This window comes from Bubalus bubalis, chromosome 2 (assembly GCF_019923935.1).
Source record: "Bubalus bubalis isolate 160015118507 breed Murrah chromosome 2, NDDB_SH_1, whole genome shotgun sequence".
Taxonomy (NCBI): Eukaryota; Metazoa; Chordata; class Mammalia; order Artiodactyla; family Bovidae; genus Bubalus; species Bubalus bubalis.
The window spans coordinates 88138736-88165854 of NC_059158.1; the positions used below are offsets into that span (position 1 = coordinate 88138736).

General features: G+C 40.5%; 1 protein-coding gene across 8 annotated transcripts in view; it reads left to right on the forward strand.

Moving 5' to 3' along the window:
- Positions 1-27119, forward strand: part of RBMS1 (RNA binding motif single stranded interacting protein 1) — a 219539-nt gene that overhangs the window by 181753 nt on the left and 10667 nt on the right. For 6 of the 8 annotated variants that reach the window (XM_025276084.3, XM_025276040.3, XM_006073143.4 and 3 more), the window contains exons 4-9: positions 1124-1215; positions 10491-10648; positions 12572-12651; positions 23708-23823; positions 24903-24952; positions 25079-25172. In XM_025276084.3, the coding sequence (XP_025131869.1) occupies positions 1124-1215; positions 10491-10648; positions 12572-12651; positions 23708-23823; positions 24903-24952; positions 25079-25172 (590 nt within the window). The remainder of the gene's footprint in view (positions 1-1123; positions 1216-10490; positions 10649-12571; positions 12652-23707; positions 23824-24902; positions 24953-25078; positions 25173-27119) is intronic. The other 2 variants (XM_045164052.1, XM_006073142.4) reach the window with 1 other exon arrangement.

Sequence of the window (27119 nt, forward strand, 5' to 3'; positions counted from 1 at the left end):
TCATTTAACATTCATTTGATAATAGGTTTGAGTCCCAAGTAGATCTCTGTTGATATTTTTGCCTGGAACCCTGATCATTTCACTGATGTGCTTTTAAATACAGTTGAACCTTTTCTTAATAATTTAAGACTTATCATAGTGGCACATTAGTGATTGCCTGATTTAATACAGTGATGCTTATGGGATTGGTGAGGTTCATGAAACTGTTGCTCATGTGCTCTGTAACGCCTGCTCTTTGTATTGTTTTCCTCTTTTACTGGTTGCTGTTAGTTTTCACTAGGTATCATCCATATGATTTTGTAGCAGCCCTACCCTCAACCTGACCCCTCTTTCCTCTAATTTCCTGCTTTTGATTTGTTATAGCCAAGGAAAATAGCTGACCAGCTTGTTTAAAATGTTTGAAAAGCTATGGATAAATGAGCTTTGAACCAGGGCCTCTCTTAGGATGTTGTTTGTTTGTTTGTTTTATTATGTTTTGTTTTTAGACTTAAGGCCAGGAACGTGAAAACAGCTATTTTGGGTTTCTGGAGCCATTTCCCCACTGCCCTTTATTTATTTTGAAGAGATCGTGAGCTGTATTTTAGATAAATAAGTAATATTTTTAAACAAGTTCTAATATGTACATTATTTTATATTTGGAGTATCCACTGGTTGTACTGAATTTATTTCAAAAATGCAGTTTACAGAATAAACAAATATTTGTAAGCTCTGTAGGATAGCTCCATCTTTCTTACCAAATTATTAAAAATGCTATTTTTTCCTGAAGTTGATTCCCCCGGCCCCTTTTTTTTTAATCTTGATTGATAACTTGGATGTCTTCCTCCCCAATCCCCTGCCTCACCCCAGCAAGTACAGACACTTGAGAAAAAGATATGGAAAAGGAAATAAGCTGGTTTCTCTTTTTTTCTTTTTTTTTAAACTTTGAAGGGAAACTTACCGAGCCCAGATAGGTGGGACGGACAGCCTGGGGAGGACGTTGTAGTACAGCTATAAAGCTTGGGACTGTCAGAACGTCAGGGCTTTGATTTTTGTTGCCTGCCTCAGAGACCAAAGGGAGTCATCCTTTCCCTCTTTACATAATCATAAAATAACAGCTTAAATACTAATGTGTTTTGCATTTCAGGTTATGGTTTTGTTGACTTTGACAGTCCTGCAGCAGCTCAGAAGGCTGTGTCTGCCCTGAAGGCAAGTGGGGTTCAAGCTCAAATGGCAAAGGTGAGTTGAGGGCTGGTACTTATTCCTCTGGTCTCTGGCTTTGGTTCTGAATCTGGGCACATGGCTTTTCCTGTCACCATGCAAGTTCTCCTTCCATCCCAGCGAGTCACAGTTACCTGGGGACATTTGCCCCTTGCCTTCATATCCTCAGTAGCAGCCAAAGACAATTCCTCATAATTTTATGTGTGAAAAAGAAGTTTACAACTGTATAAAATTTTACATAGCAGATTATGTAACCCCGTAAGTAAATGGAGAAATAGCATCAGATTTTTTCAGGTAATTGGGTACTTGTGGACTAAAGCTCTGTACTTTATTTTTTAAAATAATTTTAAATTTTCAATGTTTAAGGAATTAATACATTTTAGAAGTACTTCAGAATGTCATGTTCTGAAAGAATAATATACTTTATCACATATGTAGGCTTGTACAGATATACTAGTCGTTGTAATGCAGTGTCAGCTACAGATAATATTTCCTCTGTATAAAAGAGACATTTTTAGACATTGATTATTAATGAAATTAGTAATTCTACAGTTTCAATGAACTCTTACCATAGAAGTGGTGTTTGTGCTCCAGGTTTTATTGCCTGAATGTAAACTTGGGTTTTATCATACCTAGTGTACTTACTCTTTTCAAAAGATCAATACTTTTATATTATCCAGTTTCTTGAAGTACAAAGTAATTTTGTGCTGTCCTCTACTACTTCTGAAGAGTAGCTTGTGATCTTTCCCTGAGGAGCACTCACATTTCCATAAGGGAAGGAGATTTATGAAAGTTAAAGAACCCTGGGTGAAATAAGTTACCTGCTAAGCCCTTAAAGCTGTTGAAGGACAAATATGCAGCTACCAGAATAGCGATTTCCCTTAACTAAAAGAATCAACATGAATAAAGATTTCAGGGCTTCCCTGAAATTGATGAAAGGGGCTTCCCTGGTGGCTCAGATGGTAAAAAATCTGCCGGCAATGTGGGAGACCCAGGTTCAATCGCCGGGTCAGGTAGATTCCCTGGAGAAGGGAATGGCTACTCACTCCAATATTCTTGGCTGGGAAATCCCATGGGCAGAGGAGCCTGGTGGGCTACAGTCCATGGGGTCACAAAGAGTCAGACACAGCTGAGTGACTAACACTTTCATCACCTTTCTAAAGTTATCCTTGACTTTTAATATTTTTAGACCTTTGGGGTAAGATAAAGTCCAGAGTAAGAAGCTAAAATAAACTGTAAATACTAAGAACACATCTTCTCTAGAGTAAGGGCACCCTGATTTTTAAATTATTTGTCCATAATATAGAGCACCTTCTTGTGGTATTGTTGAAAGATGGTGATTATGAGGCTTTAGTATGTTTAACTGTAATATGCAATACTTGTGTTGTTTATGGTTTACAGAATGTTTAATATGTATCTGTAAAGCGTAGGTAACCATATGTTTTCTAAGCAGGACTTTGAAGGCACGATCAGAAAAGAACTGTATTTTTCCCTCTGTTCTGTCCATTTCCTCTACTCTGTGAAGCTCCTGTTTCTTCCTCTCGTGGATAAAATCTAGGGCAGATCCCATGACTTTTCTGGCAACTCTCATTATTTTGAAAAGTCCCTTCAGTTGCTTCTTTCATTTCAGGCCTTTTTGGTTAATTTTTTTCTTTAGAATGCCCTTTGATTTTTTTCATGTACAAACTTCAGGGAATATAATTGTCTTTAAATACATTTTCAGCCATTCTTTTATGTACTTACACCAACCTCAATACAGTATTTTAAATAAGAGGTTTAAGGGGGAAGTCTCAAGTTATATTCCAAATATGGTTAATAAAGTCTCAGAATTGTGTAAAGGTTTTGAAAACTCAGTTCTGAGAGTCAGCAAAAGGGATGTGCGTCTTGGATGTTGCTGGTGCCAAGAGAAATCACAGCTTACAAAGCAGTTGTCTGCTAAAAACCACACATTGATAATTTGGTGATCAAGAGGTGATATTTTGTAAGTTTACATCCCAAAAACAATCTTTTACATGTTTCCAAACACACCCATACACACACACAGATTTGTAGACATGTATTTAGTGACATTTTAGGAAATTGGAGGCTGTGATTAATGATAATGCATTAATGCTTTTTTTCTTACTTGAAAAAAATGTGAAATATTATTAATACATCCCAGTACAACCATCTATTATTATGTGTCTATAAACACACAGATGTGTAACACATGGTTAACATTTTGATGCTGAATGTCTGATTTTTCAACAACACATTTAAACGCTAAGTGTGTGATGCCCATAATTGAGATGTCCAGTCCTGTTTATTTGGCAAAATTTTGTGTGCCGTATAATACTAAAACTTCTGCCTTCCCCCCAGCTCTGGTCTGCTCTAACTAGTAAGCTTGTCCTGGGATGGGAACATGGTTCGTTCTTTCCTATTTTCCAAATGTGTGTTTTTCCCACTCTTCCATAGCTAGCTGTGGTTTCTTACCCGTCCCAGGTTGGAACAGTGGTGAAGGATGGGAAAGCTTCTTGACCCGACAATTATGTGATGTGGTGTTGATTTCTCTGGGCAGACAGAAAACTGATGCTTTCCCTAGTAGAATGCTCTGCTCTCTCCCCTGTGGTTCCTTCACCCTAGAGAAGACGTGTCCTCAGCTCCTGAGAATCTAAGGGTCAGCCTTCAGTCCTTTTCTTCTTGGACCTTCTTGTCCTTCAGGACAGCCTTCCTGGGTGGATCTAACACAATCCTGCGCCAGCTCCATCTTGTGTGGCCCACATTGATCTGGCTGCCAGCTGTCTGTGGGAAACTAGTAACCTCCCAATCACACTTATAGGCCCCTTCAGTCAGCCTTTTGCCTTTTAGATTCCTCAGGCTTAAGCCAGACATTGATCCATTGTATCCACCAAGCTCCAGAGGACACAGACCAGGCCTCGTGAGGGGTCTCTTGAAGCCCTTCTTGCTTGGCTGGTGGTGGGCGGGGGAGGGAGGGTGCAGGAAGAAGCCCAGTTGGTGGGAGCATGGAGCACGTCATAGAACACATCAGTGGTTCTCTCCACCTGCGTGTTCATTCCCAGCCTCCTCAGCCTCTCCCGGGCAGACAGGAGGTGGGTGGTCAGCTGAGCATCCAAAACCAGGCTTCAGCCAGTTCCTATGCAGACTCTGTTTAGGAGGTCTGGTTTCTCACTGTGGCATGTGGGTGTGCCTGACACCCGTTTTTTGGGTTTTTTGGTTTTTTTTTTTTTTTTTTTTTTGGTGACTTCTGCTGAAACAAAGTTAGAAAGAGGCCTATTTTAACAATCTATTAGGGCTAATGCAGAGGCCTTATTTAGAGAGGCCTCATGAGCACAAACCTAGGCATCTTTTCAGTACCAGTGATCCTGAGTAGCATAGTGTATTAACTATATGCTGTTTGAAGAAGTCTTTACAATGCATTTAGTCAGAACCAGAGTGGGTATAGATTGGCACTGTATGTCTCGTGTCAACAGTGTGCTTTGAATGCCAGCTTTCCCGTGGACTGATAATGAGCACTGTTCAAAGACCTCCTTAGGCAGCTTGGGACTGTAAATTGGCTAGGAAAAATGACCCCTTCCTCCATCATCTGCGGGGAATGAGCAGTGCAGGGCTTCAGAGGCACTGCCAGTGTGCCAACACCCTGCACATTCGTGAATCTCTGCAGGTCTCTATAGAATGACTGAGTTTCCTGGACCTGATTTCTTTTTTATTATATCATTAAAGTTACAAAAGGTATTTTAAATGGTAGAGGGTCCATTGTTCCATGCCATAGAACCATGGATGTGAGTATGGGGAGTTAACTTGGCCCCTTTATGCCGTCTGGATACAGGATTATCTGACTTGTACCTTTTTGTGGAAACAATTTGTAAAAGTTTAAAATTGGCTCCTATGTTTGGGTGATAAGAGACCTGTCACTGTCCACTTCCTTTAATTAATCTGGATACTATAAAGTTTTTGAAAATTCACATTGCCACATATTAAAGGCTTGCCCTTTTGCATAATCAAAAAAATTCAGGGACATTCTAGTAGGTGAGGGGGGATATAATATTGTTTGACATTTTGGCTACCTGAGTTGAAAAAGGACTCCACAAATATTCAAAACTGAATTATAAAACTACAAATGGAGAGCCTTGGACAACAGTGATTGTTTCTTACTCGTGTTTTAATTTCAGTGCCTTGCTTGGTACTGGGCATATGGTAGATATTAAATGTTTGTTTTGTTGATGACCAAAGAAGCCAATTAAGCACGAGAAAAACTTCCCAGCTTGGGCAGATACGGAGCAATAAGAATGGACCATTTAAAAATTATATTTATTGAGCTCTGTCCATTGAGTACCCTGATGAAATTTACCAGAAGGTTTTCCAAAAGGCTCAAGGTCATTCCCATTTATGTTACACTGGGCATTTGTTTCAAATGTGTGCGTTTTTTCCAAATAAAAGACTCAGAATCTATGAAAAGAAGAAAGAAACCCCAGACAACGAGCTAAAAAGATAAGAAACTCAAATCAACATTGGTTAATAGAGTGATTCCTGTGGGCCTTTCAGCAGTACCTCTTCCGACCTGCTGGGGGTCAGCACATCATTCCATGTTATTTGCCTAGTGGTATGCTTGCAATTTTTTTCAGTAAATAGGCAGTCAAAGGAGCAGGAATTTAATCGCCCTTCCACACAGAGGTCTACCATGCTTCAAGCAGTTTGCATTCACATGCCCGTAAGCAGCTATCTGCTGGTTGGTGAACCTATTCAGTACAAGAGAAAACAGATGTCTGGTCTTCCTGCCAAGTCCCTTTCTTGCATTTTAGGAACCATTCCACACGCACAGGGAGGTTTTTGTTAATTTCTTTCAGATGATGACTGAGCGCTTTACACCACGTGGGACCTCTGAGCCCTACTTTTCTACTCAAGTGAACATTAGTAGCCATTTATCCCTCTCATGGCCAATGTGGGATCTAGTTTTCTACTTGTTAGAGAAGCCATTGAACCCTTTCCACGCCTTGGGATATAAAGAGGCCTATTGGCCGCGTTTTTATGTCTGACCACCCATAATTTACAGAGTAATTGTTTTTTCAGACATAGCATTGCATGTCATAAAACAGAGTTACGGTTGTCCCTGATTTAAAGGCGCAATATTGCCCTTATTCAAGAACCACTCCCCTTACTACAAGTACTGTATGTTCTGTTTACTATGAATGTATCATGATTAGAACACAGGGACCCTTTTTTGGTGATTAGATATTTTTGTGGCCATTGCTGCCAGGTTGGAATTGCTTCTCATTTTTGTTTTTTTATTTTTTTAGTAAAACTGTATGCAGAAGACGTTGACCGTTTGAAAAGAAAGATAAATTAACATTAGCCCTGGAAGTCATTCCAATGAAAAGAGCTAATTGACTGACCTTTTGCTATTGAAAACAAATGCATTAAAATCATAGGAAATACCTACCTATATTTAGTCTACCTTATCTACCTATCATAGAGTGGGTTGGGAGCTCAATTTCTGGATTCTGATTTAGCGCTTTTAATAATTTTTTTCCTCATTGGTAAACTTTCAGATTGAATCAGCATTTTAAAGAATAATATTTTAATAATTTAATAATTATATTTAATAATATCAAACATTCATATTTAATATTTAATAATAATTGATATTTTAATAATAGCAAGTAAAACACAGATTTAGAAAGCACTTAGTTACCTTACATTGTTAGTTCTTTTGAAAATACTTCACAGATGACAAATTCTATGAACATTCTTAAATAGTCTTAAATGTTCATCATTTAGATTTTAATAATTGTAAACCAAAAGGAAAGCTCATGATGTTTATGATACATGTTTCTTACATAACATTTCTGATGCCATATCTTTGTCCCAGGAGTGTTTTAATGCTCCTTAATTAGGGAGTTCCCAGCTTCTCTGAATCTGACTAAGCATGATTCAGAAACCTTTCTAATAAGATAGGTTTGATCACATCACTCCCTTGCGTCTGTGCCTCAGGAAGCTTCCCACTTTTGGGGGCATGGCTTTCTAGCTGTGGTTCCCTCTTCCTAGTCCTCCCCCCTCACCCACCAGAGTACCTGAAATTACAGGATAAATATGGCTTATCTCCCTGGAGTGTCATTATGACTCCAAAGTATTAGGTCAGAAATATTGTTCTATATTGAAACAAATTCAGATAATTAGGGAGTAGATTGCAACATTCCCATACCTTCCCCCCCCCCCCACCCCCCCAGATAAAGCACAAGGCTTCAAGGAAACTGTGCAGCCTTAGCAAGGCTCCTTTCTCCATTGCCCACACACTGCACGAGACATAATCATTCTCTTTGCTGCTGCACTCCTTAAGTGGAAAAGTTTAAGCAGGGATGACTGACAAAAAAGTCAAACTCCTTGGATAGCTTTTTACAGTCTGGTTTTCAGCCTCGTGCCTTATGCGTGTTTCTCAGGTCTCAATGACATGCTCCCTGAAAAGTGTTCCCTACTAAAGACAGGCTCCCCTGTGTGTCCTCCCATTGGGATTTGTACGTGTCTCCATTACAGCATTCATTTCGTGTGTTTCTATCTCCCCAGCTCCAACTGTAAACTGTTGGAACACGGGACTGGCGTCATAATTATTGTGTAAGAGGGTCTGGAATGTACAGGATACGCTGTAAATGTTATTGGACTGTGTTAGGTTACAGGGCCCCTCAGTACGCACCTTCAGAAAGAAAGGATCCCATCTGTGTTTGCCAGCTAAGGACCAGACTTCCGCAGGAACAAATACAGTCTTATATACTCCATGAAAGCTTCAGGGACTTAGGAGATTAGAGCTGACATGCGGTAGCTAATTGAGAAGCTGTGCAATTAAGTGGGCGAAATTGAGGAGGTAGTGAGTGAAGTGGAAATAAGGAATGGAGATTTTACCTCTTAGCCTACCTCAAAAGAATTGAAAAATTTGATACCTAAGAACATATTGTTTTCCCCCTTATTTTGAAGCCTTTTATCTATTGTTATGCATTTATTAAATCACTTTGCAATTTTTATATATTAAAGATACACTTTATGTAATTGTCAGTGAAAGATTTTGCTCTGCGTAAGGTAATCAGTGGTACCATAGTGACTTTGGCTCAGAGGTTAAAGCATCTGCCTCCAATGCGGGAGACCCGGGTTTGATCCCTGGGTCGGGAAGATCCCCTGGAGAAGGAAATGGCAACCCACTCCAGTATTCTTGCCTGGAGAATACCATGGACGGAGGAGCCTGGTAGGCTATAGTCCACAGGGTCGCAAAGAGTCGGACACGACTGAGCAACTTCACTTCACTTCACTTCACAATGCCTTTAATTTCAGCCAGAAGCAAGGCTAGTAGCCATTTTTATTTAGTCTGTCAAGGGTTAAGGAGATTAAGTTTTTGGCTTACTATTGAACATTTGAAAATTTTTGATTTTTTTTTTTATTGGACCCAACTGCGCCTGACACACCTCCGAGAAGCTGGGAGCTTCTGCTCATTCCTTTGGGACTGGGGGTTACAGGCTGCCTTCTGTCAGAACCAGGAGGTCACAGAGAGTACTTTTTGCCCATAGTTTCTCAGTCTGTGGTAACTTTAATTCTTAGAACTACCAGGGTGTTTTACCCTTCTCTGGGATACCAGATTACTGTTTTAAGTCTTAAAATTTAGGTATAGCGTGAAAGATCAGTACTCACTTTTACTTGCAGATTATCTAAAAGGACAAGTTTTATTTCATTTTTAATTAATGCCAGAATAACATTTGAAAGCAGAGACTTTGTACAAATCCAAACATTTGTATACTTCACATATATTTTTAAAGTACTGTACTTCACATATATTTTGAAAATCTAAAATATGATGAGTGCACTTTTCTGATGCCTAAGACTAAAACATGAATTAATGACTTTGCTAATAGTGCTTGTTGGGCTTCCCAGGTGGCTCATTGGGTAAAGAACCTGCCTGCAGTGCAGGAACATGCCAGAGGTATGGGTTCAATTCCTGGGTTGGGAAGATCCCCTGGAGGAGGGCACAGCAACCCACTTTAATGTTGCCTGGAGAATCCCATGGACAGAGGAACCTGGCGGCTACAGTCCATAGGTCACCAAGAGTCAGACACATCTGAAGCAGCTGAGCACGGCACAGTAGTGCTTGTTAAAATCATAAACTTGCATAGTTCAATATGTAAAGATACAGTTGATTAATAATATCAAAGGAAAGCCTATTTTAAAGTTAAGACCATCCTAATCTCATAATTGCCATGGTGAATTTTTATTTGCTCAGAAAATATTCCAGTTGTCATGTATGCTTATTTCCTCGTGATTTAACACCAAACTCTTCGTAAATCAAGATACTTGCTGTGAGAACCCCATGAACTGTATAAAAAGGCAAAATTATACATAGCAGTTACTGATTCTCAGAAAACTCAGTTCTTATCTTTGATTTCCGCTGATTTTACTTCTGCAATGGAAGGGTGAGTGGGAAATGGTCTAATTGTTGTTTCTTAGACTTTCATATGCATTTGTACTTCCTGAAGATCTTGTTAAAATGCAGTTTCTGATAACATCAGTCTGAGATGGGACCTGGGATCCTACATTTCTAGTAAGCTTGCAGGTAATTCCATCACAGCTGGCTCCTGGATCACTCTTTGAATAACAAAGATTTCCCAGAATGCTCTACCCCCTTCTACACTTGAGTTTAGCTTTATCCAGATTCTAAAATTTGCTCTGCCTCTAGTCTTTCATTTTGTATGGCTTTGTAGGTTTTTTATTTTTGTTAACTTAAGAGCTCTCTATTTTCCTTTGGTGATCACAGATCAAGGTAGTAAGGACTCCACCATAGAGCAAAAGAAGGGAATTTGGACAAACCACCACTGAATTTTGGATGACTTGGTCCAGAATCCATCATGTGTCTCTGGATTAAATTATTAGCAGTAACCACCATCTGTGCAATAGTGTGCCCGAAATGGGCTCCTAAAAACAGTAGTGGAGTCAAGGTTAGTTATTTTGCAGAACACTGCAAATGGCTGAGACTTGTACTTCCATGAGGGCATCCTCTCCAACTTAGCAGTGCCTGCCAGCACTTCCACTTCCAAACCTGCCAAGAATGGTTTGGTGGGATTGTGACTAACCTGCCCAGATTGTCCAAGCTTCAGACACTGTTGTTGAGTGTCCAGGGTGACTCGGGTGTTCTGTAGCAAGTGGTCTCACTTGCTAGTACTTTGAAGGGACCTGAACTCAGAGAGTGGCTAAGTAAAAGTGTGTTCATGTAAATATCTCACCTTGTATTAGAAATTAATAGATAATTCCCCGTTCTGTTTTAGCAACAGGAACAAGATCCTACCAACTTGTATATTTCTAATTTGCCACTGTCCATGGATGAGCAAGAACTTGAAAACATGCTGAAACCATTTGGACAAGTGATTTCTACAAGGATACTACGCGATTCCAGTGGGACAAGTCGTGGTGTTGGCTTTGCTAGGTGAGCATACTGCCCTACCTTCGTGTCAACAATAGCTCTGCTACATTTCCTGGAGAATAAAAATTGAGCAAGAAGAGAGAATTTAAGCCACGGTTATAGGAGCCAATTGTACCATGAACTTAAATTATGCACAAAAAATAATTTGCATCTCCCCCAGCTCTTTGGAAGCTCACTGGGATTCTTGAACCTGAGGACCCTAAATATTTGGAGACTCAGGGTAAGGAAATATCACATGAGCAACAGTTTTGCAAGTGTGTTTCCTTAATATTTTGACTAATTCGATCAGGTTGCCTAAACTGCTTAAAAAAATAATCGCAGGCTCCTAAATTTCATAAATAAATTGGTATTTTTGTCTCATTAGGTAGAACTTTGATTCATCATCAATAAAATCAGTAAACTAGATTTTTTAATGAAATATTTCACACATTGAGAAGAGTACAGCAGACACCTAACCACCAGTTGTCACACACATTAGAACACTTTACAGTTTTTGCTTCAAATAATTTTTTAAGAAGTAAAATGTTGCACATATCTAAAGCATCCTCCTTCCTTCATCTTACTTTTATCCCTTCCTCCCCAGAAAGGGTGCTTCAGTGCAGTGGTTAGTTTGCTTCCTTTGATTTTGACATAATTCAAATCTGAAAGCCCACATACAAAAACTGATTTTACAGCGCTTAGCACCCTATTAATTCTGTGCAGTAACCAATAATGTCTACATGTTTTAAAGTATTGACTTTGATTTGGGGGGCGGAAATTGCTGACTTTTTACTTTCCTATGCATCATCCCGTTTGATGACAGTCGCATCTACCACAGGCCTGTGAGATCAACAAAGCAAGCATTGTTCACACTTTCACATATAAAAAGAATTGAGTTAAAGAAAGGACACTGTCACAGGGTTGCCAAGCAATGAAGCAAGGTCTAGTACTTGGTTCTTCTGGCTTTCAACCCATTGCTCTTTCGGTTAGACCAGATGATTTTATAATAAAACTAAAATATTCTACAAGTGGAAAGTCACCAAGGCCAGAACCCATTGTGCACTTCATGGGTTGAAAGGATCAGGTGAAACTGAAAGGCCCAGCACCATCTGAAAATCGGCCCTCTGTGGGTGTTCTTCTGAAAGCAGATCAAGGACTTTAGTTTCTGTATCCAAAGATGGAACCCAGTTAAATTCTAATGCTTTTTAATTACCACTGTTACCACCCAGTAAAATCAAAGTGCAACTATTCTGGGTAGTCCAGGAGTACAGTGCATTTTGAGCAGATTATTCAGTGTTTCCTCCATTAAAGGAAAATAAATCAAAATTATTTAATTTCCCCGAAATGTTTCTGCAGATGTAGAATAAGTTGTCAGGCTCCATCCTTTAATTCTTCCTCTAAATTCAAGAAGGCAAAGAAGGAACATAATTGACTTCACTAATTTTAAACTTGAAGCTAAGGTGAAAAACTTGTAAGACACATCCTCTGTTCAGCCCCAATTCATTTTGTGACTTTTGAGTCTGTCGTTTTGTGAATAAGTAAAAGGAAGGACCATCTCTAAAATGAGCAGTGTCCTAGCAGCACTAAATACACGAGTAGTTTAAACTGGTATTTTTGTTTCTGATTCAGTATCATAACTAGTAAAGCTATTGTGTATTGATTATCATTTCAACAAGTAGAAAAAAATTAAACATTTTGTATGCTTGATTAAAGGTATAATTTATTTCTTTTATGATTCTGAAGGTATCTGGTCATCAAGTTTTCATTTTACCATGGAAACACACAAACAACACTAAAAGAGAATAAACCCACTTTTTCTTATCACTCACATTTTTGTTAGGTTTCATTTGTATCAAATAAACCTATAAGATTGTATTCATGTGCACAAAACAAAATGAAAATTAAGATATCTTTGATTATTTATGTCTTATTTTTATGTATAAATAGGATGGAATCAACAGAAAAGTGTGAAGCTGTTATTGGTCATTTTAATGGAAAATTCATTAAGACACCACCCGGAGTTTCTGGTATGTTGTTTGTCTAAAATTATATTAGTAGTCTTTTCTGTTATTTATAATTTTAGGATGTGGTGACTCTTATATCCAGAACAAACACTCCTCATTTAGCTCTTTAACATTTATTTCTTTGGATCTCCAAAAAGATTTCAAAATTCACTTCTCCCAGCTGTTTAAATGTGAATGGAAGCATAAAGTCACAGATGTAGAAAACAAACTCATGGTTACCGGGGAGGAAAGTGAGGGGTAGGGGGAGGGATAAACTGGGAGACTGAGACTGACAAATACACACCACTATACCATATATGAAATAGATGATTATAGGAACCTGGACTTCCCTGGTGGCTCAGCAGTAAAGAATCTGCCTGCAATGCAGGAGACCTGTGGGAGACAGTTTCGATCCCTGGGTCAGAAAAATCCCCTGGAGAAAGAAATGGCAACCCCATATTGGTGCCTGGGAAATCTCAAGGACAGAGGAGCCTGGTGGGCTACAGTTCATGGGGTGGCAAAAGAACAGGACAGACCTGAAAAACAACAACAAATAAGAAGCTTCAGTTTACCACAGGGAACTCTACTCAGTTCTCTGTGATGATCTGTATGGGAAAAGAATCTAAAAGAGTGGATATGTGTATATGTACAACTGATACACTTTGCTATACAGCAGAAACTAACACAACATAGTAAATCACTATACCCTAATGATTATTTTTTAATTCAAAAAATAAAATGAATATGTATGTATAAAATGAAAATATATATATGAATGGAAGCAGACGTATTGGTAAGGAGCTGTGTGCCTTGCAGAGGATTGGAAACCTCTCCTCCCTGGATGCTAAAGGCATCCTCTAACACACCTTATCATTCAGTAAATATTCTGTCATTCAATCATATCCTTTGAGGACAATGGTACTTTCTACCCCAGCTGCTGCCTTTGTTCTAGATGATTTCAACATGTGTGCACCCTCCCTGCTTATAGTGCCTGGACTGAACTGCAATGGCCCCTCCATCCGCTGCTCTGTAGCCTCCTCCTGCCGTTGCTCTGACCTGTGTTGTCTTGACTGAGAACAGTGCACCTCAGGAGATTTCATTCCAACATCACACCTCCTCTGACTCCCACTAAACCTGCTCTTGAAGACAGTGAGCTCCAGCCTAACCAGACCCTCAGCATCACTGGGCCTCACTCAGCCTCTCACCCTTACCTAAACTGTAGTTCTTCACAGTTTTCGCCAGTTTGCACAGCCCTCTCCCTAAACTGCTCCCGCACCGCAGTCCTAAGGAGATGGCTTCACTTCCATTCCCTTTAACTTGGCTGTTCACTTCTCACCCCTCAAGATTCTGGTCAAGGCCTGCCTCCCCACTTCAACAGCCTTCTCTGCTCCCATTGGGTTACCGTCTGCATCGCTCCCTGAGGACACCCACCTGTAGGGCAGCATTTAACAGGTTTACATATGTCAGTGCACTAAACTGAGCTCCTTGAAAGCAGAGCCTGTTTTCTCATCTTTCGGTTTTCACACCTATCTCAGTACTTGAACCGTACTAAGCACCAATAACTGTTTGTTATTTTGCATAAATTTAACTACACTAATTACCAAGACAACACTGTTTACAAGCTGGCGTGCAAGTGGCTAACCACAAACTGGAAGATGTTCCTATGTGTGCATGTGTAACTAGTGTTTAGTATTTATTCTCCTGTAGCTCTAAGGCTCCATCTTTAACTGGATGGCTGATGATTATGGTTAGGGATCCACTTTAGTTTCAGTATCCGGGTGAATCCCACTTCATAGAGAACTGATAAGTATGTACAGCGATACCATGAACTAACTGCATCCTTTAACACCGAAACCTGATAGGATACAGTTTGCATGGCTGTGTGTGAGCTTGAACTGCCTACTGACATGAGTTTGAAGCATAAAATACAAGACCTGGTAGTACATTCTTTCAAGGAACTCAGCCTTGTGAAAAAGCTTCCTTTTTTGTTTTTCTTAGGCAGTTTTCTTTTGAGTTGAAATTAAAGAAAATAAGAAGGGATTGTTTTTACCCTCCAACTAAGTAAAGACAAGGGAAAGGTTTCATACGTGGGAGCCTTCTGTCAACCTTGCCCTGCAGGCCTTGCAAGGCCCCTGCACAAGCTGCCCCCGTGCCCTGCTCCCTCCCCTTGCCGTCCTCTGCATAGCCAGGACCCCAGAGAATTACCTGAGTCCCTTCGAAGGGCTGCTCATCCACACACCTATGACCTCCTTACTTTGTCAGCCTGCTTTTGAATGCAACAGGGGAATTTCAAGAAAGAAAAACACCACAGCACCCTTTTATTTTGATGTTGTATCAGCCTAAGATAAGATCTGCCAGTTCCCTGAGTAAAATAGATCTCAGCATGTCACAAATTGAGGTTGGCCAGTTTCCTTTTTTCTCCAAAGGACTTCATGGTTGTGTCATTTAACTGTTTTCTTTGAAGTAGATTCGAAGATTGTTGGTCACACCCATTCTAGGAAAAAAACAAAAAAGACCTGATTTCCAAACCACATGTAAATGATTGTAGGATTCTCTGCACCTTTACAGCTAATGATGAGTAGTTTCTTCCAAGTAGTGCTGAGGGTCAGAGTGGGTGTAAGAGCAAGATCAGTTCCTTCTCCAAGAGGAGCATCCCCTAGGGAGGACAGCTGTGCCGTCAAGCCGTTCTCTTTATTCGAACCAGGACTTAACTTTATGCCATTTTCTGATGTGTGATGATCTCTCCTGTGTTTCAGTATTGGTTCCCGACTAGACTACAAGTTCTTTAGTGGCGAGGGCTGTGTTTTATATTTTAATTTTGCGGTAGGCACCAAAAGCCTGTGCATCGCCCTACACTAGCAGAGGTTTATCAAAGGGTTTTCAAGAGCATTTTTCAGATGGAGTGCTTATCACAAGATTCGTGGCTGGCTATTTTGATGGTCTTTTGGGATAGATTTTGCCTATAAGTGGTTGAGCTGCTGTTTTGGCAGGAGTTTGAAATGTACAATGCAGGTTGGGAAGCCCACTGTTCAGTAAACAACCTTTCCCCAAAACAAGTCTCCAGTGGACTGGAAAACCCACACCAGAATTGAAACCATTTTCAACATCTCTGGATTGTTTTCTGTCCATGTAAATACAAGAATTATCTTTGACTAACAGTCTGTTTATTAATGCCTCTCTCTCCCCTCCAATTACCTGTCTGACTGCTCTGTCACATGGGTTTCTTCATGGAGTGCATATGATTACTTTCAGTAGAACCAGATGAAAAAGAAAAAATATTGTCAGACAAGGGTAAATTGAATGGGCCTCCACTTTCATGTTTAAATAATGTAGGCTTATTGCTAGGCAGACATAACATTTCATAAATACAGTCAGAGGATGGTTTATTTAATGATGCACATTGTTTAGCTGGCATAAGCAGAATTATCCAGAATGGCTTCTGTCAGAGTACTCCGATTGTTGCATGACTGGCGATTTGCATGTGACATTGGAACCAGGTATAGAAAAGACACATTAGACACAGTTCCCCAAAGACACTTTTTGAGAATTAGCAAACTGGGCAGTTAAGTCACTGCATGACACTAGAAAGAAAGTCTCTAGATGGCAAAGCAGGAGGAGCTCAGCTATGTCATTTCTCCAATACCACCCATCCGTCTGCCAGTCTTGCAGACAGATGGGTGATATGTCTTCATGCCAGGGTGGATGTCTTCATGCCAGGGTATTGAAGCTCAGTCCCCTATGTGGGGCCTGGTAATACATGTTTAGAGTTCCATAAAAATCACTCAACCACATCACAACATTTTATGCAGTCTTCTTTCTGAAGCTGCTTTTTAAAAAATCTTGGGCTTTTGTGTCTGATATTACCATATTTTCACAAAGGCTTTATCTTATGGCAGATTCTTCGAGCATACATTACAATTTATGTTGAAAAAGAAATTTCTCAGAATGCCTTGCCTTCTATCCTTCTCCGCACTCAGGCCCTCACTTTTCTCTGAAAATGCTGAAGCATTTTCTTTTGTTTGGATTTACCTTGGTTTTGAGTGCTAGCTGGTTTGCACTTAGTCACATTTACTTGAAAGGACCACGAGGATAAAAGAACTTCTTTGTGAGACAGTGACTTCTTTGTGAGACAATCTAGGTGAATTCCATACACATATAAAAGCAGTATGTCCTATTAGGTTGATAAAAATTCTATTATGGAGAAATGGTACAGTGGTGCTTTCCCACACAGTGAATGTTAGCAACAAGAGATGGGCAGAACTGAGGTCCAAATTAGGAGATGTGCCCAAGGCAAAGACACTGTCACTCATGGTCATGATTCAGAGATTTGTCTGGAAAATGTTCTTCCAGTACCTTCCTGGAAGAGAGTGCAAATGTATACGGCATGTTAGCTGGAATTCTCCTAGGGCTGCTTGCCCTGCACCCTCAGTCTTCGCACAATACACACCCCATGGACAAAGGCCACACACATATCCAGTGCTGCAGAAGGCAGTATGATCACGTCTCTCCTTCTGGACCTCTCCGTGACGTTAATGGAATGTGAAGACATCCTAGTGTGGTCGGGGCAGAGTTTTTTTTTTTTTTTTTTTTTTTTAAGAAAAAAAGTGCCTAGTCACTGGATATGCAGTTGCTTGTTAGATTCCCAGCCTCACGCTGGCTTCATTCTGCCACATTGCCTGACACTTCTTCATTTTGCATTGCCTGAAGCTTCTCCTGTGCAGGCGTCGGAGCTCCAGTGAAGTGCATGTGTGACTGCTGGCCGACTCCATCCAAAGACCCCAGCTTGTTTTCCATCTGCTTTCTGTGTTACCTTGACTTTTCAGTTTGGGTATATGCCCGGCAGGGCTTGAAAACTGCTTTTATCCATGTTCTGGAATGTTCCCTATATAGGTAAAATTATTTGGGCCTTGTTCAGTGCCAGAAGGCAGAAAAGGTAATGTTTAGAGGAAAAATTACAAATCTAGTAAAAAGGCTGGACATCTTTCAAGGGCTTTTATGGCCCATTTGGTTTCCTGCATGTTTGGCTTAAACTTCATTTACTCTGTTAAAAAACAGAAAATTTGGGCAACTCTAGGACAAAAGAAATACTTGAAGACATGTGCGATGGTCCTGGTACCTTTAGGACAATGTGATCAGACCTCTGGGATTGTGATGGTTCCCGTCTCTCTCGCTTAGTGCATACAATAGAGCAGAGTCTGAACGCACGTTCTGTTGAGATGTTCCCTCCAAAGGTAAATCATGAGTAAATCATCGCCGAGAAAGCAGAAGGACAGGAACCATCCTGGGAGGCCAGTGGGGTGAGGACTGTCTCGCAGATCCAAAACTAAAACTTATTCTCTACCAGAAGGAAAGTCTGGTTTTTAAAAAGTGACAGGGGATCTCAACCAGACGTGTGCCCATGTTTCAGATGAAGACGCTTTGAGTCTTGTGCCAGGTTTAGGAGGAGACTGCCTTCAGGCAGCTGTTACCTCCGTGGATCACACCCAGCCCACAGCAGGCCCACTCCAGTCAGTTTTACACCTTTCTACTGTCACGTCCTGCTAGAGAGGAATAGTAAATAGTGGTGTGTGCGCATTAAGTCACGTCAGTCCTGTCCCGACTCTTTGCAACCCTGTGGACTGTAGCCTGCCAGACTCTTCTGTCCATCTATTTCTCCAGGCAAGAATACTGGAGTGGGTTGCCATGCCCTCTTGCAGGGGATCTTCGTGACCCAGGGATCAAACCCATGTCTGTTATGTCTTCTGCATTGGTAGGTGGGTTCTTTACCACTAGCGCCCCTGGGAAGCTCATAAATAGTGAAGTAAGATTTTATTAAAGAATAAGGATCTTGAGTTAAAGATTTAGGTGTTACTATGAAACAGTTTTCTAAAAGGCATTTGCCAGTAACTTCATTCCTAACTACAACTTAAATATTTCTTTAGTCTACATCAAGCCAACATAGCAACTGTAGCCAGCTCTTTAAATCTCACAGAATCAAATCCCAAGGAAAACAGGCCAGTCCCTAAAAACATTTATAACTTCTGAACCAGAAGTTCCTCTCCCAAGAATTTAACAATTCAAAGAAGGAGCCACAGCTCAGAATTTGAGCTCCTCCTGTTGTCATAGTGATGATAATAATAGTAACTAATACTTATTTAATTGTTCTGTGTATTTTATATATATTTGTATATATAGTAATTATAACAATGTTTTGAAGTAAGCACTCTTAATGGTCTCCATTGCACATATTATGAAACCAGAGACCTGCCTGGAATCACTAGCTAGTAAATGGAAAAGCCAAAATTCAAACCCAGAAAGACTAATCTATATCCATTGTTCCAACCAGCATAGAATCTGACCACTAGCATCACATTGGCACTGGGACCAAAGAGATAAAATATATAACACACACAGATGTTCACACAGTGTTAGTTGTAAGAACAAAGAAACTGTACATGATCCCTTTTCAAATAGAACATTATGTAACCATTAGAAAAAAAGATTCTGTAGCAAGATAAAGGGCTACAATGTAAATGATAAAAGCCCCTATCATTGCAAAAATGAAAAATAAATATAGACTTAGAAAAGTAGTAAATATAGAATATTAAAATATTTATGTTGGAGTGATGGGAAAATATTGTGTTTTTGGTTTCTCTTTAACCTGACTTGAATGTTGGTTAACCATTATTTTACTGACATGGAAAGCTGAATGGGATATGGAACCACTCTGTAAGGGTCAGGAAAGCAGAGACAGACCCTAACAGAGCCCGTGTGGGAGGGTATGCATCTGCAGAGAGAAGCCAGAGTTGTGCCCCCCATGGTAGAGAGGACCACAAGGTTTGGTTATAAACAAAGAAGGGACTGAAACAGGAAACACAAAAAAAGGATAGTATTTATTGGATCCTTAGATCGAAATTTTTAAGAGTCTTGGATAGTTTCTTGCATGTTGTTAGTTGAAGAACTTTGAAAGTAGCTGACAGTGATCATTAAGAAAGCTGATTACAGTTGCTGTGAAGTGAAAGTCACACAGTCATGTCTGATTCTGTGCAGCCCTATGGACTGTAGCCTACCAGGCTCCTCTGTCCATGGGATTCTCCAGGCAAGAATAATGGAATGGGTTGCCGTTCCCTTCTCCAGAGGATCTTCCCAACCCTGGAGAAACCTGGATCAAACCCAGGTCTTCCACATTTCAGGCAGATTCTTTACCATCTGAACCACCAGGGAAGCTCCTATAGTTGCTGAGTGGGCTACTTTTCCAAAACTGATAGAAAAGCTTCTATCAAAGGCAGTTTATGTCTTAGAGACTGTTATTTGGGATAAAATGCTCCATAGCTAGAAAAAAAAAAAAAAGAGTACTGGGGGGTAGTCGTTTCTCCAGCTGTTAGAACATGGTTAGGAAAAACTCCACTTTGTTAGAAATAGAAGAGAACTTGGAGTCCTCTGAGCAGTTGGATTAGATAAGCGAGGAGGATGTCTGGGAGGTCTGATCATGTGCTACGGTGCTTAGTCAAAGCAAGCATTCTAGAAATGATGTTGAGTGTAGGTGTCCAGGAAAGACAGTTGAACCTAAATAAATCGCTGCAGAGTCTGAACTTCAGAAGATGGGTAAGGATACAACTTGGTGGAGATGTGCAGGAAGCCATCGTGGGCATCCCCCCTGTGGCTCACAGCCCCTTAGGAGGGACTGTTGATGCCAGAGATCAGGCACTTGGTGAAAATGTCAACTGCGAAACAGACCAGAGAACATAATAATAGAGGAAAGAAGTGGTTAGAATTGTATGTTGCCTCACACAGAATACTAGGGCATTCCTCTTTCCCTGAAGCAACGACCCAACAACTGTCTGAAAACTCATTTCTACTGGGTTATGCTGCTGCTGCTAAGTCGCTTCAGTCGTGTCTGACTCTGTGTGACCCATAGATGGCAGCCCACCAGGCTCCTCTGTCCCTGGGATTCTCCAGGCAAGAACACTGGAGTGGGTTGCCGCTTTCTTCTCCAATGCATGAAAGTGAAAGGTGAAAGTGAAGTCGCTCAGTCATGTCCGACTCTTCGCAACCCCATGGACTGCAGCCTACCAGGCTCCTCCGTCCATGGGAGTCTCCAGGCAAGAGTACTGGAGTGGTTTGCCATTGCCTTCTCTGACTGGGGTTTAGTTCTTTGAAATAAGAAATTTGTTTTCCTAAGATATGGGACACCTGCCAATAGACACACTGTTTTAACGACTTACCTTTTTGGTTTTAGAGGAAGGAAAATGACAGTGCAGAATCATGTAGCAAATGTAATTCACTTTGTAAGATTCAACTACATTCTGTTCCATTTGTTTCATTTTAAATGATATATTTGCAAACATGTCATTGCTCACTTGATGTTTACCTCCTCATTACACGTCTTTAGCAGGCTTGATTGTTGCCTGAAATTGCTTTTTCGTTGACAGAGCTTAGTCGAGATGAATGAAAATGTGTTGGGAGCACCTTCCCACAGATAGGGAAGGCCTGTTTGGCCTCTCAGCAAAGGCACAGCCTTGGCGCTCCTCAGCGATGGCTCCCCAGCTGCCTCCATTCGCACCTGCCTGCCTGGGCAACCCTGGGGAACTTCCAGAATTATTCTGACCTGGTCACCTTTCTCTGCTAATGTAGGAAAAATGGTGCATTTGCGTTGTTCCCTTTGAAGGGAACTTTTTTTCTTTTTTAATTTGAGTTTCAGTCTTGGAGCTGATCTTTATAATGCCTCTAGATAAAAGCACTTCCCCAAAGTGAAGCCCCACAAAGTGCCAGCACCATAAAGTTTACTCTCTCTTGCTCCGCAAGGTTATGGGGAGACAGAATCCTAAAACCCTCAGATGTCATTGGAGGAAACATTTGTTACTATAAGGACCTTTCTAGATCAGTGGAGAGTGAGCTCTTAGTTTCTCTCTAAGTTCTCAGTTTGTCCTCAGAAGTCAAGGATGAGGCATCGCCGGCCTCAACAGGCAGTCTCTTCACTTCTGCTTGAATGTTGTCTTTTCTAGGTCCCATTTCCATCTGATTCTGAAGGGCCAGTTGCAGGATTAAAAGCACTGTCAGTGATTAGAAAGCTCTCTGGTTTCACTACATCCATTTACTTTACCTTCAGTGATTGTTGGTGGAGGTGGAAATTTCCAAAACTCAGTAGCTTTTTTTTTTTGTTTGAAGAGACAGAGAATGTGGTTTAGGAATGTAGGATTTGGCCCCTGTCCATCGTCCATCACACCCGGCTTGCCTTAAATGGAAGAATGGAAGTTCCTCGCTCAGGAAATCAGTGGGTGGGGGAGGTAATGGAGTCAGAAGGGAAACTCAGGGCCCCTTTGTGAATGGCGGGGCCCACGTGTCTCACCAGACACAGGACGGCTTTGCTCGCACCTCCAGACACCCATAGCAGTACAGCTGAGCTCACGTGCCAGCCCGTCCCTCTGGAGCAGCTCAGCCGGGGAGAGGGGAGAGGAGTACCAGTGGACAGCCTGCGAGGAGGAATGGCAGTGGGGCTTTGGTTATGTTTTGTTTTTTTGGCAGAGCAGTACTGAGAGACACTATTGCTTCCACACCCTGTCATTAGTGGGTGGGTAATAGTGATATAAAATAAGAGACGAATTAGGATAATAAGAGGCAAAGGAGAAAGGAGTAAATTTTCCACAAGTAATATTTTTCTCTTCATGGTTATTTAACTTTGAAACGGAACTTGAAAGTAGTAATCACCATTCCACGGTAGACAAAGGACTGAATGTAAGAGCCAGACACGAAGGTGTGCTTATCTTTATTATGTTAACTAGAAACATACTGAAATATGCACAACTTTTAGGCATACACTGCTGTTTCCATTACAGAAAAGAACATTTTTAAAAAGGAGAAGTTATGGGTGGCCTACTGTGTTGTTGCCTTTTTTTTTTCTTTTTCTTTTTTTTGGCTAATGAAGACGTAACCCTGGTGAGAAAAGTCTGTGCATCTTAGGCACCTTTTGCTTTTCTTCGACAGTTTTTGGGATCATTTTATGAGGCAGATATATTGTAAAGCAACTCCAAGTGGGATGATTAAAGGCCCAAAAAAACCTTTAAAGGCAGTAGGCAGGTATAGCTGTTTCCCTGCTTTAGCCCCAGAATAAATAAGACCTGTTTGTATTCATTCGTTGGTTCACCCAAGAGGGAATAAGTGCCTGCAATATGCCAGACACTTAGGCACTAGAGGTAACAGGGATGAACAGAAGTCACTGCTCCCACGGAGCTTACACTCTACTCTGGAGGGGAGATAGACACCAGACAGATCGCCACATTCACAAAGCATTATAAATGCTCCAAATAAAAATGCAATGTGGCGGGGGTGGGGGTGGGCGTGTGAACTGAGAGAGTAGCACTGAAGTGTCTGCACTACCATGCGTAAAACAGACAGCTAGTGGAAAGCTGCCGTATGGCCCAGGGAGCCCAGCTCGGTGCTCTGTGATGTCCCAGAGGCTAGGAAGGGGAGGGTGGGAGGAAGGCTTAAGAGGGAAGGGATGTATGTGTACCTATGGCTGCTTCATGTCATTGTAACACAGAAAGTAACACAACATTGTAAAGCAGTTACACTCCAATTTTTTAAAAATCAAAAATTTTTAAATCGTATGAATAAATAGTAAGTGCCTATAAAAAAAAATACAGTGTGCGCAGTATACAGGGGAACTTGTTTTCTCCTGGAGGAAGTGAAGACCTCTCTGAGGAATTACAATGGAAAATTACGGGGGCATTTTTAAGTGGAGGAGGGGAGGGTGACCGTCCTAGTTACATCTGAAGATTCACAGGGATGGGGTTGAAGAGGGCCCACACCTAAAGAAATACCCGAGTGAATCAAAGGCTGCCTTTGCCTCCTCGAAATAGCTCTTTAATGTTTTCTTACACTCCAGTTTGAAGTAAACAGCTAACGTTTTGTGCACTGTGTTTCTCGCCAGTGGGTCCTCTTCTAAGGGTCTGAATAAACTTTTGCCTTGAAGTATTCTCTCAGTTCCCTTCAAGCACCAACACTGCTCCTATTAAAAAAAAAAAAAAAGAATTCAGTTAAATTTTGCCACTTGTAGACACATACAATTCTGGTTTCCTGTTATTTTTCCCTGTTTATTCAGCTCCTACAGAACCGTTATTGTGTAAATTTGCGGATGGCGGACAGAAGAAGAGACAGAACCCAAACAAATACATCCCAAATGGACGGCCCTGGCACAGAGAAGGAGAGGTGAGACTTGTAAGTCCTTTCTTGAAACTTCTGTGGGGCTGTGTCATCATGCAAAATATGAGAGTAGTTACATGCGCAGCATCTTGACGCGGTTATCACGTTTCTAAAATAGGGGCTAGGGTTAAAACTTCATTATCCAGATAGTGTCACGTGAGGGCTTCTCACAGTGAATACACAGCTAAGGGAGTGATGGTTCTCCCGACAGACAATAGGTGGTGGAAACAGCCGTGTTTACCAGTTAGCAACATTTATTTAAAAAAATAAATCATTTTAAATTGCTGTACGAAATGCACATCTACAGCTAAGTTGCTTCAGTCATGTCCGACTCTGTGCGACCCCATAGACGGCAGCCCACCAGGCTCCCCTGTCCCTGGGATTCTCCAAGCAAGAACACTGGAGTGGGTTGCCATTTCCTTCTCCAATGCATGCATGCATGCTAAGTCACATCAGTCGTGTCCGACTCTATGTGACCCCATGGACAGCAGCCCACCACACAAGTGGTCTTTAATGTTATGATTTCTTAGAATTACAGTTTTAATTATTTAGAAATTATTTTAAATATTATTAAAATAAATAGTATATTTGTCATTCAGGTTTTTCTTTACCTAATTCTTTTCAATAATGTTCTTTAGAAAAAGAAAAAGAGCTCAATTTCTTAATAAAAATGTTGGTCCTCCATTTCCCCATACTAACCATAAATAAATTGTTCTTTTGTTTTGGGTTTTTTTAAGTAACATATTGGTTCAAGAATGTCTAAGAAACTGCCATTCAGTAGAATGTTCTACAGTCTGTACTGTCCAGAGGTTGCCACTAGTCACTTGTAACGCCTTTGAAATGTAGCTGGTATGGTAGAGGGACTCAGCTTTTCATTTAAGTTTAAATAGCTGTCTTTGACTAAGGGCTGCTATGTTGCACAGTGCCAATCTAGAGCTTAATTCTCATGTTGAGTTTATAATTACGTGTGTCTAACATAAACTCTCAATTTTATCAAATACTAAACTATCCCCATTTTTTGTTGCCATGAGTCTGAGAAATGGAATTTTTAATTTGTACCTTTGCAGATGAATGTTTCTTTTTCTTTCCCATAGGCTGGAATGACACTTACTTATGACCCAACCACAGCTGCTATACAGAATGGGTATGTCATTAAGATAAATACATAATAGCTAGAGGGAAAATGTGAAGGTGGAAAATATCAGACGTTTATTCCATGAATGATTGTGCTTAAAGGATTACTTAATAAAGGCTTTTGTGTTTGTTCTAGATTTTATCCTTCACCATACAGTATTGCCACAAACCGAATGATTACTCAAACTTCTATTACACCCTATATTGCGTCTCCTGTATCTGCCTACCAGGTTTGTACCTTAAGGATTCATCAAGAGTATGACAGCTTGCCAACCATGAATCACTGCTATGTTTTTATGTATCTTAAAATTTTGAACACTTACAATGAAATTTTAAGTCAAATGTTAGGCAGCTCAGATACCCAATTTAGAAATAGCTGCTTTTTATTTGACAGAGTGATTTATTTTTGTGTTTAGGAGAATGTACAACAAAGGGAAATGGTTGTCAGTTTTTGAAATTGTAGCATTTTAGAATTGGGACAAACTCAGATGCTTCCTTTACAACAGGCCCTGCCGCTGGACACCATGTGTCCCAGACATTGAAACTGGAAGAGAATTGCCGTTAGGTAAAATACGGAATAGATCTGCGCTGTTCCTTTGTTAATTTGTCAGCAGAAACTAACAAAAGAGCAAGCAAATATGCTAATAAATGAAGATGTGTCTCTATCAGGTAACATGAAATGAGCAATGCAATGAGACTTGAGGCCAAAAAAGGAGAGGCGGCTTCCCATTTAGGTTATTTTTTGAAGAGGCTTTACCTTACACTCCCAACTTAGAACCAAGATCTCCTTCAGCACCTTGTGGTTATGCTGATGTGGTTTGATTGGAGGGGTAGCTCCTGTTCTCCATGAATCCTGGTTGTACATGTATTTCTTCTCCCATATTGGAGTGCCTCTCACAAGATACCACCTTGGCCCAGACAAGAACACCAACGGAGTCAGTTACAGACATAGGAATACACTTTTGTTAACTGTTGAGATCCTGTGTGACTGAACTTTTGTGTATTCTTGTCTTTAAAACAATTGAATTAGATATTGTAACCCTGGATTTGGTGGTAGGGGATAATATCTAATTGTGTAATTTCACATCAATAAGCCTCAGTTTCCTCATCTTTAAAATGGGGATAATAATAGTTTCTATCTCATAGGCTTATGATAACAACTAAAGGAGATTATCTGTGTAAAGAGCTCAACCCAGTACCTGGCCTATGATTAGCACTCAATAAATGTTAGCTATGATTATCAGTATCATCCTTTACACTTTACATCCAGGATTAACTGGCTGGTAAGAGTATATCCATTCTGCTTTTCTAAAATAATGGATTGGTCAACATAAGCAATATAGCAAAGGTGGTTCTGTCTAAAAGCATAAAAGTAGCTCTGAATAACAAAGAGAAGTGTTTAAATGCCCTAAAGCTGAAGTTGTAAAGTAGCATTCACAGCCTCCCTCAGCTTCTAGGTTCTTTTCACTTCTTTCTCTGAGCCGTCACTCGTTGTCTTTTATCTCCGGGTTGTTAAGTTTCTTACGCTGCTACTTCGATCTGCTCATCTGCTCGGTGTAGCACTCACTCATTTAATCCCTCTCTAATGATTTTGAACTTAAGATTTGTTTCTTTTCCTTGCCTATCTGAGATTCACTGAGATCTGCTGCAGTTCATTTTCCCTAATTAACAATTCCTGTATCTGATTTTAAAGGATAGTCTTCTTTCTTAACTATTTGAACTTTGCAACCTCTAATAGGGACAAGTAAGTATATTCTCAGGCAAATGAAAGATTGTGCATATTAATTTCAGTGTATGCACTGTAGATATTTACAGCTATGAATATCTTCTCACAACCTCCTTTTCTGTCTTTACTATAATGGCAATGACCATTTTGGCCACAAAATTATTTCATAGAGTAGAAGAAAATTAGGTGACCAGTGTTGTTAATAGATTTGATAGACCTAACTGGAATCAGCATTTCATTACAAAGGCCTGATTTCTTTTCCTGGGCAATCTGTTTCCCTAAGATACGTGTGGAATTTCATTCCAATTGCCTGGCCCTCAGTGGCATTACTTGTTAGATCCTCAACCCCATAAGTTCAGGGGCCCAATGGGGTCAGAAAATGGGCTTTAAGTGATCTGTGATTCTCTTAAATGCAAAGTGTCACTGGTATGTATGCAGTCAGGTGCGGAGG